The 17,097-nt window shown below is 36.5% G+C and overlaps 1 protein-coding gene across 2 annotated transcripts; it reads left to right on the forward strand.

Moving 5' to 3' along the window:
* Positions 1 to 762: 762 nt before the first annotated feature.
* On the forward strand, positions 763 to 16,462 carry LOC122081605 (hydroxypyruvate reductase). Of its 2 annotated transcripts, none has more exons than XM_042648786.1 (10): positions 763 to 947; positions 2,959 to 3,097; positions 5,217 to 5,361; positions 5,709 to 5,836; positions 8,305 to 8,376; positions 11,524 to 11,650; positions 11,745 to 11,869; positions 11,958 to 11,999; positions 13,751 to 13,963; positions 16,128 to 16,462. In XM_042648786.1, the coding sequence occupies exons 1-10, from the start codon at positions 859 to 861 to the stop codon at positions 16,194 to 16,196; spliced, it is 1,149 nt and encodes a 382-aa protein (XP_042504720.1). In that variant the 5' UTR covers positions 763 to 858; the 3' UTR covers positions 16,197 to 16,462. The 2 variants fall into 2 exon arrangements, with proteins under 2 accessions (XP_042504720.1, XP_042504721.1); XM_042648787.1 differs by having other exon boundaries at positions 806 to 947; positions 2,964 to 3,097.
* The last annotated feature ends 635 nt before the right edge of the window (positions 16,463 to 17,097 follow it).

Consider the following 17,097-nt stretch of genomic DNA (forward strand, 5'->3'; position numbering starts at 1 on the left):
TCTTGTGTCAGGCTCTGTAGGATTTTGGGCTTTAACCAGTCTTCTCCTGATTGGGTTAATCGGGCCTTAAATAGGTTAATGTACCAATAAAACTTTAAACTGGCCTTAAAGGGTCTTAATTGTCTTAGATTTAAGACACTTTAATATCTTTTATTAAATCATTAACAATTTAAAAAAGATATTACACTTCTTACATTCAATAATTACTAAAAATATATCAATATATATATATATTCTATTCTATAAAAAAAAAAAAACAAAAATCAAAATATACATATAAACTGTTAGGCTAAACGTGTCGAGCAGAGTTAGGTTTCTAAACAGGCCAATTCGATATGGTCAGGCTTACCCCTTACACTGTATACTATCTGTTTATAAATGGGCTGGTCCTGAGTTCGACAAGTTTACTAATCAATGTAGGGGTCAGGCCAATCTTTAAATGGTTGGGTTAGGTCAGTCTAACTAGTGTGGGTTTAGGATTGATACCCCTAGCTTAGCCTAGTGATGACAGCTTCCATTTAAAGATTCCAAACCCTATTATATTTGGATGAATGAATGTATTATTATGTAGGAGTAGATGGCTATTGGTGGAGTTTACCACTAATCGGCAATGCCAGATTCGTCATCGATTGGGAAGTTATAATCATGCCAAAAGGCATGTGAAATGCATGTGCAGTAGTCAGCCGGTAACTCTTTTTTTTTTCTGAAACAATCCTCATAAAAAAAAAAAAGGTCACTTTCATTTTAGTTCATCCGAGAGTAAACAATTCACTAAGCAGTGAACGTCGATTCACATTCTTACGTCATTTACTTTTTGATGAAAAGAAAGTGACATAGTCGTCTTCCCGACTTCCCCAAATGTTTCAAAGGCTCCTATTAAGCCGGAAAGGTATTGGCTCATCGAATCTCCCGAACTTCGCCATTGCTGCAACTCGATTTCTTTGCAGGTAACTAGACAATACCGACTTGTTTGATTTCTTCTTCCTCCTCACTTTCCATTAAATTTAGTTTCTCTTATTTCTGCTGTTTCATCCTTTCGTCCATTTCTTTTTCAATTTTGTTCTGTGTTCCTGGCTGTTCTGGTATCTGCTCACTAGACTGAAATTCAAAATAGTTAATTAATGGTGGATTCGATTATTCCTGATGTTTCTTTTTTTAAACTTTCCAGTTGGTACTTAATTCATGGTGGATTTGGTTATTCATGATGTACGTTACTTTCCATTAGCACTTTTTGTATGATTTGTATGTTATTATAAGTATCAAGGGAAAAAAAATTAATTAAAAACTATATCTGACATAAAACTGTGATTAGCGGTTGCGTCTTGCAAAGATGATGGCTGAAAGCATTCATTTCAGCCATCAAGGAGTGATCCTTGGAATTTGGATTATGCTATAATTTTTCTTGACCACCTGCCTCATGGCTGACAGCATTCACGCTGTTGTGTGTATGTGTGTCTGTGGAAAGGCTGAAGACATGCATTTACCCCTGTGGGATCCTGAAATTTTGATGATTTGAAGTTTCTTAGGAGCATTGGCTATAATTTGTTTGGCATGGGCAGATAGTTATCCTGAAGTGACATTCTTTTTCTTAGTTATCACCAAACCAAGTACGGTCAAGTTCATTGAATAATTGGATATGGATTTAATTCAGTACATACCTTAAACTTTGACCTTTTTATTTACAATGCCCTTGTTCAATTGGTCCATGTTGGTCGGCTAATTTACTGCAGTGCCCGGAACTGATTGAAACAAAGATGTTGTTTTCTTGATACTGACAATAAAATTCGAACTAAGATGTTGAGTAGTCTTTATTAGTTGAATTTTTTGATGCTTCAGCGTAATTGATCTTATGAACTTCATGTTACATTTTGTTGGGTCTTGACAACCTGAAATGAAATTTTTATTTCCTGTGTAATTTGTTAATCTGCCTGTGTTACTATTGGGGGATGTTGGAAATCAGTATTGAATTTTGTCTTCGTATAGAATCTTTTGAATGGTAGTTGTTGCATGTGTATGAATCTTTAAAATGGATCTTATTTTACAAGACCACTTTGGCTTACTGACCGGTCCATGGGAGAAAACAGGAAGAGGAAAATTAACAGAATAAGTAGTATTAAGTGTCTTTCATCATGTTTTAAGTGTGCTATACATTGGGGTGGGGGGGGGGGATCTGTAAATTGTAATGCATAATTTTTAGCACCACATTGATTTGCATAGTTGTTGTAGTGAAGTATAAATTTGCTTCTAACTTGCCAATGAATATAAAAAGGAAGGTACCTACTAATGTCAGTAAAATATCAAAAAGATTTATTAGTATAAATATTTTCAGACCTCCAGGCTACAATGCCTCATTGGGATTCACCATTCCCTTGATCAAGTTGTGGATAAGCTCTTCATTTGCCCTTGTAGAAAGATAGTGTTTCCTGTCACTGCCAGCATGGTTCACTATTAAATTCAGCCAAAGTCATACCTATTTTTCTTCAATAAGAAGAGCTATTCTGGTCAATGAAAGAGGAAAAAAAAGAGCAACCCAGTGCACAAGGCTCCCACTGCTGCAGGGTCTGAGAGGGGCAAATGTATGCAGCCCTGCTTTGCAGAAGAGGCTGTTTCCAAGTTTTGAACCTATGACCGACATGTTGCAATAGTGCAACTTAACCGTTGTGCCACAGGGTCACCCACTGGTCAATGAAAGGTTTTTTGTAAATTATGATCATGATCTTTTATTAAATAAAAGTGATAAATTTAACAGAACCGATCCTAACATGTACTAAGCTCTGCTTCTTCCCCCCCCCCCCCCAGCCGCGCGGAACCCAGTCTCTAGGTCTTACGTTTTACTTCTCCATATTCGAGACATTGATTTCGACGTGGAAAGGGCAAAATACGCTATCTATTATAGGTATATATATAAGTATAATGCATATTCAACATATCTCTTTTTAAGTTAGTGGGCCATTGCAGGGCAGATTTTTCAAGGGAGGTGCATAAAATGGCTGAAAATGATGATAATAACATCACCCGTGTGCTCTTTTGTGGGCCTCATTTCCCTGCTGCTCAGAATTATACACGGGAATATTTGCAAAAGTATCGATTTATACAGGTAATTTATTTTTAGTGCATTTGGCTTGCATTTGATCTGATCTGTGTTCATAAACTTACTTATGTGGTTATCCTGATACTGATATAAAAGAATTTAAATTTTACATGATCTACATCCTTCCCTTGTTGCTACTGCACATCCCATTTGTTTTGTTGTTAAAGAGTTAATATTCGACTACTTATTTCCTTTTATCATTTTTATTATGTGAGATATGTGAACCAGTCCTCCATCAAATTCTCTAGATCACATATTATATTTTTCAATTTTCTAAACAGAAAGGTGAGGAAGTCAGTTTATGTGGATAATTATTTATTTTAACACTTGTTGATGAAGGAACTGTTCTTTGGTATTGGTGCCCGAAGTTTGGTAAATTATTTAAATATTTATTGTTCAGTCCTGTGTCTTGGTGGGTGCAGCTCATGGATGGCATTCTTTTTTTCAATTCATCTACATGTGTGCATGTGGAGTGCTCCATCCTCTGTTAAGAGTAATTCAATTAATTTGTTTGCTATTCCAAAAGGAAAAGAGTATATCAATAGATGTAAAACTGATTGCCGAAGTCCAGGATATAAGTTACATATTCAAGCGAAAAACCCTTAAATCCTAAGCCTCCAAATTGCATGGTAAGATATTTAGCAATTCTTTGTTCCTTCTTAACGGCATTGTATACCCAAATACATTATTCTTTCAAGTTTCTCTTGATTTGGGCATTATGTCTTCAGTGTCTGCCATCTCGTTGTTTTACCTGCTCATATTTTTATTTTGTTATTTCCATTATTTTGTACCCTTTATACACATTTTATGTTATTCTTTAGATTTTCTTGTTGGTATTTTACTGCCTTCATATTCTATTCACTTTTATAAATTCATTAGAGAGAACCTCATATTCTATTCATAAATCCCAGGTTATTTGGAGTTGCTTCATGGTCCATAAACCTTTAGTTTCAAGGTCTTCCAAGACCTTCCTAAGTTTGTTGCTTGGTTTAGTTTGGTTTGGAGTCTTCTTCTGGTTGTCCTACTCCTAGAATGGTGGTTTCTCTTGTGGATCTCTCCAACTTTGAGTAGTCCCTTGGCTGCCTACTATTTTGCTTGGTGAATTCTCTCTGTCCAATCTGTGCTGTTCTCTTCATTTTCTGCTTTATTGGACTTCTTTGCATACAAAGGAAGAGTTGCAAATGGCAATATAGAGACATCAGTGTGCAAATCCGTTTTGTGGTTTATTATTTGTTCAGTGTTGGACATCACTTCTTCAAATCTTTTTGGTTTCTTGTATCATTCCTTTCTGTGTTATTCTCATTTTGAGTCAAGGTTCAAGGTTTGTATTGAGCTTGGTTTAAAACCAAAATATTTTGAGAAACCTCAAAATTTCGGTTGAAACCTGGAAGGTTTCGGTTGATGGTTCCGATTGATGGTTTCAATTAGTTCCCAAAACTCAAAGAAACCCTATTTTAGGCTCTTTAAATATAGTGGAACCCTTAGACTGTAAAAAAGCACACACAAAATGGTAGTCTGGCGTTGGACCCTGGGTTGGTACTAGTGTATGCGGTACGCTATTCGATGCTATATACACAAAATTTAGTATTAGAGCACATAAGTTAATTAGAAAAGCTAAATTATGCTTTAGGAATGAATAAACATAAAATTAGAAACTATTTCATAATTGACAAATGTTACTCATGGCTCATTACAATGGTATGGGAGTGATTTGGCAAAAAAATGACAAAAACTGAGGTTTTTCGGGAAATTTCCCTTTTTGGATTCAAAACTAGTGAAACGATACCGATACTCGTAACATGGTCAAAATTCCATCGAAACTGCGAAATTTCGATTGAAACAATGCATTTACTACGAAGGGTATGACCGAAACGATACTGAAATCCGAAACATGGTCGAAACATTGCAATTTTTCATTATTGCAGGCTGTTTCGTTTCGACAGCTTGTGAAACCAAAATATTTCAGTTGGTTAAATTTCTTCAAAACCTTGTACCATGTTTGAATGCCCATCTTCTTCTTTGAGTGCACTTTCAGTTGTTATTTATTGTTTTATAATTTTATTTGGATGGAAAGATTTTCTTGGTTTTATTATATACTGAGCAATTTTGTCTTCAAGTTTTGCAGGTTGATGATGTCCCTCTTGGGGATGTGCCAGATGTTATTTCCAACTACCATATTTGTGTAGTGAAAAACCGACGGATAGATTCAGAAGTTATTTCTCGGGCAAAGCAAATGAAGCTTATAATGCAGTTTGGTGTTGGATTGGAAGGTCATTTCAATAATTAAACCTTTTTTTTTTGTTAGATTTGTAATTAACTAATTCATTGAGTTTGTGGGTTTTCACAAGTTCTATATTGTCCCTTTATGGCTTGTTTAAAGGGAGTACCCAGAGCACAAGGCTCCCGCACAACTGGGTCTGGGGAGGGTCATAATGTATGCAACCTTACCCTCTCTTTGAGAGAGGCTGTTTCCTGACTTAAACCTGCGACCATGAGGTCGCAATGGAGCAACCTTACCATTGTGCCGAGGCCCCCCTCTCTCTTTATGGCTTGTTTGCATAATAATTTATGTCCAATGTCATTGATCTATGCCTGATGGTGCCATATTCTGTTACAGGTGTTGATGTTCATGCTGCTACAAGGTTTGGAATAAAGGTTGCCAGAATTCCAGGCAATGTATCTGGGAATGCAGCATCATGTGCAGAGTTGGCAATATATTTGATGTTGGGCCTTCTCCGTAAGCAAGTAGGTTACTTCACTAAACCATAAATGCTGAAACTTCATGGCTGCTTAAATTGCTACAACCTATGAGTTGCTAAATGATTTAGCACAATTACATGGCCAAATTCGGCAATTACTCTTTTAATTCCTCAAAAGGATGCTACATTGCCAACCATGTAAATCTAACTGGATCATGACCAACGAATTGTGATGTAAACGTAGAATTGTTCTGTCATCATATCATATTTTTTTTTCCTATTTCAGAATTGGTGTGGTGTGTATTGTAATTTTCATTTTTATTCCCCATTAAGTTGGGATAAGGCTGAGTTTGTTGTTTATTGTTGTGGTAAAATGATCTCTGCCCATGCTTGATGGATTTACTGGTGTTGCAATTTAAGTTTGTACACACTAGTATCTACACGACTGAGCCTATTAATTAAGAAATATACTATGAAGCACACATACTTGGTCTTACGTGTAAAGGGATTCCGTGTACTACATGAATTTTTGAATAATTTCTGAAGGCACATTACTAGGATTACCATGATAATAGCAAGTGATTGTACTGCTTTGAAAATTCATATTATCTCGCATCAGAGCAGTCAGAAACATCACAAGAGAAAGCAATTCTGGACATTTTCTGTTTACTGGAGAAGAGTGTGTCACTTACTGCTAGTCTGCTACAATTACTAGTAGCGAGAAGATTGAGGAGAATTTGCAGCTTATGATCCACCAAAAAGTAGGTCTTCAGGCTTCATATTCCCTACCAAATATCCTACAAGTGTCCAGTACTTGAAAGAGGCAATATGAAGGAAGAAAAGATAATTCAATGACTTTGTGATGCTACTAACTGAGAGAAGGTCAGCAAAATTAGTATCATAGAGAATAAAGTCAAGAGACATGTATGGGACAGATAAAATTCCCTTTCTTGAAATGGAGTACAATTACTATTGAGATTCTAACTTTATTTCTACTAGAATAGACATGATAAGAAGAGAAAATAGATGATGTACCAGTTGTATGATTTGCAGCTCTTGAATCACTTATCCTGGAGGTAGATTTGAGGAGAGGAGAACTATGAGCACCAACAGTGTACCTGAATTAACATTTGATAAGGTCATAGAAGCAATAGGCTTTAAAATTATGCCATGAACCTTCAAAGCTTCTCAATCTCCCCTAGAGATAGACCCATGATGTCTTGAGTAAAAAGGTGGGTGGAGAAAACTACTTGAGCTTGAGGAACCAGCAAGTGGGCATTGAAGGTTTGGAAGTCTGAATAATTCATGAAAACTTAGGCTCGAAAAATTTGGACCTTCAAAATTTGGCCCTTGTGAATAATTTGGGAAATAAATAATTCGTAATTTTTATAAAACTTCAACAAACAATTTTCTTGTCCCAAATTATTGAAAAATGAGCATTTATTTCCTATTAATATGAATCTGAATTTTTCGATATCTGCTTTTCTAACCGAATTTTCAAATTGGAAAAACAAATTAAATCCAAAATTTACTCCTTCCATATTATTCCAGAGTCCAAGTTTGTCTACTATGGGCAGAACTTGAAGTACTGCCAAAGCCAGCGGGATAACTGGCACCCTAGTAGTTTCACTAGTTTGTTATAAAAGTGAACCTTCTCCATTATGCATGTGTTGAGTTTGAGTGAAATAAAATCATGGCAAATTAATGCTGAGGAAAATCATTGAAAAGTCAATATTTCTTTTTTCTGAGAATGCTAAAATGATATTGTATTATTGAGAGTTCCCAAATAAAAATATTGAAAAATAGTTCAATGGGTGGACATATAAGAAAGAGACAAGAGAGTCTTCTTAATACCTTTCTCCATATGTTAATTATGTTTTCTAAGGCTAAAATGTTACTTTCTCATATTATGTATTAGAATCATCCCTAAGGTGACCTGTTTTAAAATTCACCTTCATAATGTTGGTAGACATGGTTGGGTCCATGTTATGGAGGATGCCACAACCGTTATATTGACCAAGTTTCCCTAAACAGGCATGGAAGTTGACTCACAAGTGAGTGTAAGGTGACAAGAAGTTATAGAATACAGCTTGATTCAATCAGAACAATATGACATTTTTTTCTAAATTTATGAAAGTTTGGATTAATTTTTAAGCCAATTACCCTGCTGTTGGGCCTGAAACTTATCAAAGTATTGGTTCTGGAGAACTTATGTAGTTCTTGACACTTCTAGTTCATTATCATTGTCATGTTCTAATAGGAGGGGTTTATTAAAACCAGATCCATAACCATGAAAAATGACCCTTGACAGAGATCTGGTGGAACCCCTAGAGATCAAAGTATTGATCTGGAAGAACTTCCGTAGTTCTTGATATTTCTAGTGCATTATCAGTCATGTTCATGGTTTAGCTGCTTTTATGTCACGTTCATTTTTTAAAAATTATTTACTTCGTCACTGTATTTATGTCAACTTTTTCTGAATCATTTTCTCTATATCATGTGTTACTGTTGCAGAAGGAGATGGAAATTGTTGTAAAGCAGAAGAGATTGGGAGAACCCGTTGGAGAAACCATACTGGGAAAAACAGTTAGTTCCCTCATTTATGGCTTGATTTTTGCATTTTTTATAGAATTGATGTATTTAGCTTTCTGTGCTCAACATTTTTGCCCCTTGTTGTTGCCTACTTGGAGGCCTTGTCCCTCACGGCTTCCTCTTCACCCTCCCCCTTTCCCCTTGTATGTTCCTTCCTCTATGGTAATAACTTATTTATTTACCAAAAAAAAAAATGCATCCCTAAATGCAATGGAACCTTTAAATTGCTAAGAAAAACATACTCAAAAGCCTAGCTGACCGGGGCAGGAAACAAAAGAAGAAAAGGTAAAGTAAGAAATGTTATTTTGGTATTTTGGTTTCGTACCCTAGGTTGGGAGTATGTGGCATATATTGGCCGTATATTTCTCAAATATAGCCTATTCTACACATAAATTTATACTATAACATGCAAATATAAATAAAAATAACTGAAATATGCAATTTTAATTTACAAATGGAGAAAAATCATTTAATAATATTAAATGTCAAAAAATGTTACAACTTACAACTACAAGTAAATCATACATGTACAAGTTTTACAACTATAATTACATAAGTGAACAGTCAACCATTAAGTATTAACCCTATTTTTTTTTTTCAAAAATTTGTTGCAAGAAAATCAAATTTTAACCCAAAAAATTAAATCTGACTCAGTGATGTCCTAGATTGGCCTATATATTCCTACCAGAAAAAAAGATTAGCCTATATGGTATCTAACAAATAAAAAATTGAAGCCTAACTTTACCCTATTTTTTGCCAAGATTAAATTTAGGGAAAAAAGGGTATACCTTTAAGTTTGGAATCTTCAAGAAATCTAACTTAAATGCACCAAATCTTCGCTATGGATGTGCTGCAGAAGCCTCCAACATTTTGTTCCACCAAGATTTGCATCTGGAAAGGGGGGAAAAAAAAAACCCTCAAAATCAATGGGTTGGAGTTGAATTCGTAGGTTTCAGTTGAAACAGGTCAAAATAGCAATCTATTTCAACCGAGATTTGGTACTTAAATTAAATGAATGTACCATTTGGGTGGGTACAAAACCGAAATACCATAATTGTATGAAATTCGACCGAAAATTTAAAGTTTCGGTTGAAACGTTACATGTCTATAGAGTTGCATGCACTTTTGTTTCAACCAAAGTCGAAACCAGAATATTTCGTGAGATTTTGGTCATTTGAACCATGCTTCTTACTACCGAAGGATCTGGAAGGGAGAAATTAATTAAGTTATGTTGAAATGATTAGACTTTTTTCTCATGGTCTCATCACTGATAGGCAGTTGGTGTAGAGTAAGTCGGGTTTGACCCCACCTTATAGTCTTAGAAAGGGAAGATTAGTAATAGAGTGTTATGCAACTTTCACTTGATTATGATTTTAACTATTTAACTTTTCAATTCAATGTTTAGTGGATGTGAAGTGGCTGGGTTCAATCCAGGCATACTTGGAAAAAGGAAGGGTAGAAAAAAGAAAAACAAAGAAGGGGCAGGGTGTGGGGAAGGAATGGAAGCTCAAGTCTTCTGCTGCCGACTCAGAAAATGAATAAGTTGGCCCATAACTATTTATGCTTCTAAACTTATTTGAGCATCCCTTACAGCACTGTACATGAGATATTTCATTAAATAACCAATGAAAAGTGTGTTTTATCTTGTTTCATCAGTTCTCTATACGCTTGTTCCATTTTTCTTGCTTTTAGCTAATCAAACTGTACATGTCCTGTGTCCTGTGTCCTGTATCCCATGAAGTCCATCTCTGATATCGGTTTGCGCTTTGATGGGTCCATCAACATCAGTGACAGGGTGGATCGCCATCATAGGATGACCTCAATGCTTTGTTTATTCCCTTCGCATGGTTATGGTATCTTTGCTTGTCACGTTGACCATTTTTTTGAGACATGGAAATGGAGATTGAGCTGGGCCACATAGCTAGGAGACAGAAGAACAGGGCAAATAAGAAATTTAATTTTAAAAATCAAATGATTGGCGTGGCTTGCAACTCTGATATTGGATTGTCGTTGTTTCTAACCCCAGTGCATGCCGCATTAAGCTTGGGTGGGTAGAGGGCTTCAAAGTTGATGGAGACGAAGAATCTTTCACCACCCCTGCTCTCTCCAGCAAAATATGTATTTATTCAACATATTTTGCCCACGAATTGTTTGAAGAAATGCGTCAGAATTCTAAAATCAAGAATGTGTTTTTGTCAAACATACATCCAAACAATGTTCTCATCTTAGTTAATAATGCATTCTACATTTTAAGAATGGGAATGCACATTCTCAGAATGGGAATTTGCATTCTCATAATGGGAACGCATACCAAACATAGCCTTAGATCTTCTCCCAATTTGGTAAGACATCTCAGCTACCCAATCTGCACGATTGGATTAAAACTACATGTCTTCCTCAATATCCAACGGATTGAAGTGATTCAAGTTGCAAAGTTACTATAAGAAGAAGGGTTACCTCCTCAGCTATAAATAGGAGTGCATCCCATTCCAGAACACGAAAAAAATGGCAGAAGTCCCCTTGTCTTCTGAGAGATCCTCTTCGAGTAGTACAAGCTCCGACAAAATAATTTCCCGAGCTTCAAGCATTTCCTTGACTCAAATCCGATTGTGATATGAAGGTATCAAAAAACCACTATCCTTCCCTATTTTCCTGTAATTTTCTGAGTTACTTCTGATTTATTATAATTTTTGCATCAAGGGTATGCGTCTGGTGTTTTCCATAAGGCATCGGAAACATGCCAATATTTCTGTTTTCTTATTGAGCAAGACTCTGGGCTTTTGTACACTAATCCTCCGCTAATAGTTAGGTACTCAATAATTTTTCTCATGATTTTTATTTTCTACTTAGTAATTATGTCAGATTTCCAGATTTAGAATTTGTGTGTTTAAAAATAGTGTTTTACTCCATCGCATTTTCTGATAATTCTGCCACTGAAAATAGGTTAGGACTGTCACTCTATGAAATGTTAGGATACCAGGGACATTTTGTTGTTTAGATGATTAAAATTGTTCCACTGATTACCATTGTTGTGTTTCTTTGTCTATTCATTTATTGTTGTACTCAAGTCTTCAGACATATGTGCAAAAACAAATTTTTTGGGGGGTTCTTTATTGGAAAAAAAATTCTTGGCTCCCACAGGTGTTTATTATGGGGTTTGGAAATATAGGGATTGATTTAGCAAAACGCTTGCGACCGTTTGGTGTAAAAATCCTTGCTACAAAACGGAGTTGGGCCTCAGATTTTCCTGTTTCCTGTCAACCAAATGGTATGTTAGAAACACTCACTGAATTACAGCAAGATTATGGTTGTAGAAGCCTGCCTTTTTCATTATCATATTGATACTTGTGCTGGCTTTGCAGAAATCAGAACCCAAAGTGATACTATTGATGATCTTGTTGATAAGAAGGGTGGTCCAGAAGATTTTTTTGATTTTGCCAGTGAAGCTGACATAGTTGTAACTTGCTTGGCGTTGAATACTGAAACGGTCTATCTCCTTGTCAACTTTGTTTGGTTTAGTTGACTGTTATTCCTTCTGACACCAATGCACATTTGTTGGCTGTTTTGACATTCAGGCTGGCATAGTGAACCATAAGTTTCTCTCATCAATGAAACAGGTCTCTCTCTCTCTCTCTCTCTCTCTCTCTCTCTCTCTCTAGTAAATTATTTTATCCTATTAAAGAAGAACCAAAAATGCAGTAAACTACTAGTAGACTCTTATAAGTAATAAACCTTTAGATAATGAAGTTTCAGCTAGTAAAATTTTAATAAAACCCAAACAAAACTATACCTGAAAGACTTCTCTTCGTGCATCTGTAGTCTTCATCTGCTGCTAAACTCCCTTTGTGGGCAGTGGGCCACACCATCTTGGCAGTGCCAAATGAGAATATTGGAATTAGAGTTCAAGCCTTGACACCTTCTTTTATAAACCTTGAACCCATGATTTCCAATCTCCACCATATAGGTAGCACTTCCAAACCACATGTTTCTTGTGTGTGTGTGATTCATTCTTACAAGGTTTATTAGTTTCTATGTATTTGTGTTGCCATCTGTCACTCAATTAGATCTTAACCACAAAAGTTATTAAAGCAAGGAATGTTTGGAACGACACATGTAGGTCATGATTTGGTCTGCACACAATTCTTCCAGAAGCCTTCCAAGCAGCTGCCATCACAGTCTGATGCATTAGCACATCATGGCTGGACCAGCATGACCCAATTTGGAAGCCGAGATTGAGAGAAATCACCTTATGGAACTCTGTTAGCAACCACCTTACCTCTTTCCTGTAATTTCTTACACACTACACACCAAGTTGATGAGGAAAAAAATCTTTCTTTTCCTCAATATTATTGTTGGAATAGAAGTTACAAAGATAAGCCTACATCCATTTCTATGTGGCTTCATAAAATCCTCATCAAGGCCATGAATTGCACTGCCTTTCAATAATTGAATTGCTTCAGTGAAGAAGGGGTTTCTTGGTGTCCCAAGAAATCTTTCATGAGAGATCAATTCTCATCATTTGAATATAATCTTCAATCAAATTGCATACGAAGGCCAGTCTCTGCTCCCAAACAGAGCCTATATCCTCATTGTAAACTGAATTGGGTGTTTTAGCTCCACACACAGGATTTCTGCCCCTATGTGAGTTAAAGAGAAATTTCTCAAACTACCAAAAATCAACAGAATCTGGGACTCTGTTCCAGGCCAGCAAAACTGCAGTTGGTCCTGAATGGCATGCCCAGAATGCATCCTATTTCTATCTGCTATTCTGTTTGTTTGATCACCGAACTTTCACTGATACAGTCTCACTTCTGCCATACTTCTTCCAGCATCCTCAAAACCTCCATCTGCCAAGCACTTAATGGTGAAGGTAGTCTATTGAACCTTGCAACATTCTTCTGCATTTTGTATACAAGAGGATCAGAGCCTTGTTCACCATGATCTCTTCAGGCACAATCCTTTTCTCTTGATATCGACTGTACTCCTTCATACCAACGTCATGGTCATGAGATCACTTCCACACTTATCTTGATCTCCACTCTTATCATTAATTCGATATCCACCATAGATCACCATCATGCCACCCCTGCAGTCATTAGTGGCACTTTTAATATTTATGAAGGGTTAGGAAATTCACTTTTTGAGGATCCAGTTGATAATATAATGACTCCCAAAAGAGAGATCAGATATTTTCATACATGTCTATGTTTTTTGGTAAATTTCTACATGTCCATGTTGTGTTGGGAATTGTAACATCCTTGAGTGTGAGCATGGATAAAATAGTTCTCTTGTCCATTTAAAATTTATGTTCCTATGTTCATGCATATTTACTTTAATGCCCTTCTAACAATTTCTGTTTGCTTTCAAGGGTGCTCTTTTGGTAAATATTGCTCGAGGTGGTATCCTGGACTATCAAGCTGTTCTTTCTCACCTGAAATCAGGTCATTTAGGAGGCTTAGGTATTGATGTTGCTTGGTCTGAGCCATTTGATCCAGATGATCCAATTCTAAAGTTCCAGAATGTTTTGATCACACCTCACATAGGTGGGGTTAGCGAATATGCTTACAGAGCCATGTCAAAGGTACATTCTTAAGCAAACATCTGAAAGCTTTGTGGTCATAATTAATTTGATTTTATTTTAAGTTGACCATTGTTAGGCCATGATGATATCATGTACTAGAGAACTGTTAAAAAAAGGAAATGCTCCAGCCTTACAATTGTAGACTTATAGTTCTCTTATTAATACATTTTGTTTTGTTTCCTATGAAAAGACTTAGGACTTATAGATGATGCCTGAAGATAGAGATTTGGATTTAACACACTGGCTGCCATTTCCCATTTACATAATGTTTTGGAAAGCAGAAAACTTCTGTTCTGTTTCATTAGTCTGTTTCTTTTCTATCAATGACTGACAAGTGCCAATTCTATCCTCCTGGAGGCTTGAATGATGATTTGACTAGTTTCCTCTACTTGTTAAGTCTCTGTAACTCTTGTTATGGCATAAGACAATGCAGCATGAATGGTGTTTTGTGAAGTGTTTGCAGAAACACGGCATGCTCTTTTCTGTGGAAGAATATCATTAAATATTGGAAGGACTAGCAACTTAATGTGGATCCTTAAAACATTAGTTGTAGAAAGTGTAACTTGATTATTTAGATATTAATGGCAGCATTTAGCTAGCTTCCCTTCTTTAGCCCAAATGTCCAGTTTTAAGTTTTCATACGACACTTGAATCAACATCCATCAGGTCTATCTTTCTTGGAGAAAAAAAACATCAGTCTTATCTGAACCGTGGAATGATGGGCCACCTCATTCACTATTGATGATAAGTTACTCTGATTAGTTGTGGCAATTGGTACACATTTGCCCACCTTGCACACTCTAGTTTGGAAGATTAGGGTAAGGACTTCGTACCCTATAAGACTATGAGGAAGAGTAGGGGAAAACTGCTTCACCCATCTAAGCCTGTAGCCCATTCGGAAACCCCCATTCAATGGCTAAACGAACATTGTTTCGCAAAAAGGTTTTGAGATATTTTACTTTGTTATTTCTGTGAATCTATCCTACTACTTCGGGCCCTGGGGTTCCACACTTCCAAGAAAAAAAAAACCATTGGTCTGGTATTGGATGTGGCCTTTCCCTCGGGCAAGATGCCTAAAATAACTATACTTTTTGTTATTTTGAATTTTTATTTAACAATTTTGCTTGTAGGCGGGGACCCAATTTTTTCTGAATCCCTATGTAAGAATCTACAAGAGAAAAATGCTCAACAAAAATGTGACTTAGGAAGGATTGGTTGTCAAAATATGAATTGGAGACTGAATCTTGAGGGTGTAGCCAGAGCAGGGCAGAAGGAATTTTAATGCTTACCCTAGGGCAGATCATTACCTCACTATATAGGACGAGAATAAAGACCCCAAACCGCTTACAGGGTAAGGCTAAGGCCATTACCCAACCCTACCCTCCTAGAATCCCCATTGCCACTCGTAATCTGATCATTTTCTCTATCCATGGACTATATCCTCCTGGTTATGCCTTTCTCTCAGGGTGAAATATTTTGGCGCTTGCTGTACTCATCTAACTAGTCTACATGTTGTGATTCCATTGTGACAGGAGGTTGTGATGCAGGACAGCCTATGGACTTATTTCTTTGGCTGGACTACAGGGAAGGTATAGGAAAGGTTGACTGGTTAGACTTAGAAATAGAATAGATTAAGGGAAGAGTAAGAAATCTGGTGCTTTAGTTGGAGTTTGAATAGTACCTATGAACAGTAACTTTGAGATAGAAGAAGAAGAGAACCATGCGAGCACAACACACACAAAACACCAAAAGAAAAAAAATCACTTCAACCATTAAACTGGAAGGATTGCAAGTAGATTTCCCTAAGATTACAATGGTAATCAGAACATAAATTGCCTAAATATTCTTAACCACCAAAGATTGTGATAAGGAGACCAATTTATTTATTGCATACATGGGTGAGGACGTTCCAGATCAGAATGTTCTGTAGCCTGTAGATTGATACTCCATTTTGTAAGCTTCATCTAGAAGATCTACTTCCTGTAAGCACCTGTGGAGACTAGTTTATTTTCTATAGATATCCTAGGTGAAACCTATGATTGGTGGAAACTAGCATCCATGTTTGACATTCTGACTAGTATGCCATTTGGCTTCCATTTTATCTGAAATATCAGTTCTCTCGTCTTACTTGCATGTGCTTTTGTTTCTTCATTGATGTCCACAGGTGGTTGGTGATGTTGCCCTACAACTTCATGCTGGGACTCCATTGACAGGAATAGAGTTTGTGAACTGAAGTTCAAATGGCTCCGCAAGACGTTCAATTCGACGGCCTAATAATTTATGCTGTTAAAATCTGGAGATGGTCTTTTTTGTGAGCAATTTTCCCATCATTTGGAGCTGTTGCTGTCTTTTGAATCCAGTACCATGGGTGTCATGGACTGAATTTGGTGAAATAATTTGCATTTGTTAGATATTATGAATTGTCAAGTTGTTAATTGTACTTTATTATCTTTGTGAATCAAAATCCTATTTGTGCCCAAAAAAAAAAATCAAAATTCTATTACACTTTATAAAGAAAGTGCTTACAGCTTACAGGCAGGAGAAAGAATAACAAATTGAATGATGAGAAACAATAACAACCTGCTTACTGACTCTGGGAAACAGAGTTGGTGGTTGAAGGCAGTTTATAATGAAAATTGTAGCAACCGATTTACTAGTTCGCGGAACTGGTAGTTGGAAACAATTTATATGGAAAGCAACGAACCAGAGTAACCGGCTTTCTAGTTTGGCAAACCGGAACTGGTGGTTGGAAATGCAAAGAATATGAATAAATTCAACTAGTTAATGCATGGTAAAAATTTGGGTTGCAGTAGGGCCGGGTAGGGCTGGGCTTTGTAAAATTCTAACCTAACCTTGAGTCTCATTAATTGTGCCCAAGCCTGTCCTGAACCTTGATTCAGGGCCTAAAATCTTCAACCTAGGCCCAGCCTTGCAGGGCTCAGCCAAACCCAGGCCTGCCCTGATTGGACAAGGCCAGGTCAGGATGTCCCTATCCTGGTTTTGCCATTTAGAGCTGCATACCCTGACCCTATAAATATGATATAATTGAAAATTCTTTTGATTTTGCATCAAAATCCGTTGGAATTGAAAAGCAAAACAAAAATTAAATTTAAAAAACATCAATTATATAAGAT

The sequence above is a fragment of the Macadamia integrifolia genome, chromosome 6 (genome assembly GCF_013358625.1).
Source record: "Macadamia integrifolia cultivar HAES 741 chromosome 6, SCU_Mint_v3, whole genome shotgun sequence".
In the NCBI taxonomy this organism is placed as follows: domain Eukaryota; kingdom Viridiplantae; phylum Streptophyta; class Magnoliopsida; order Proteales; family Proteaceae; genus Macadamia; species Macadamia integrifolia.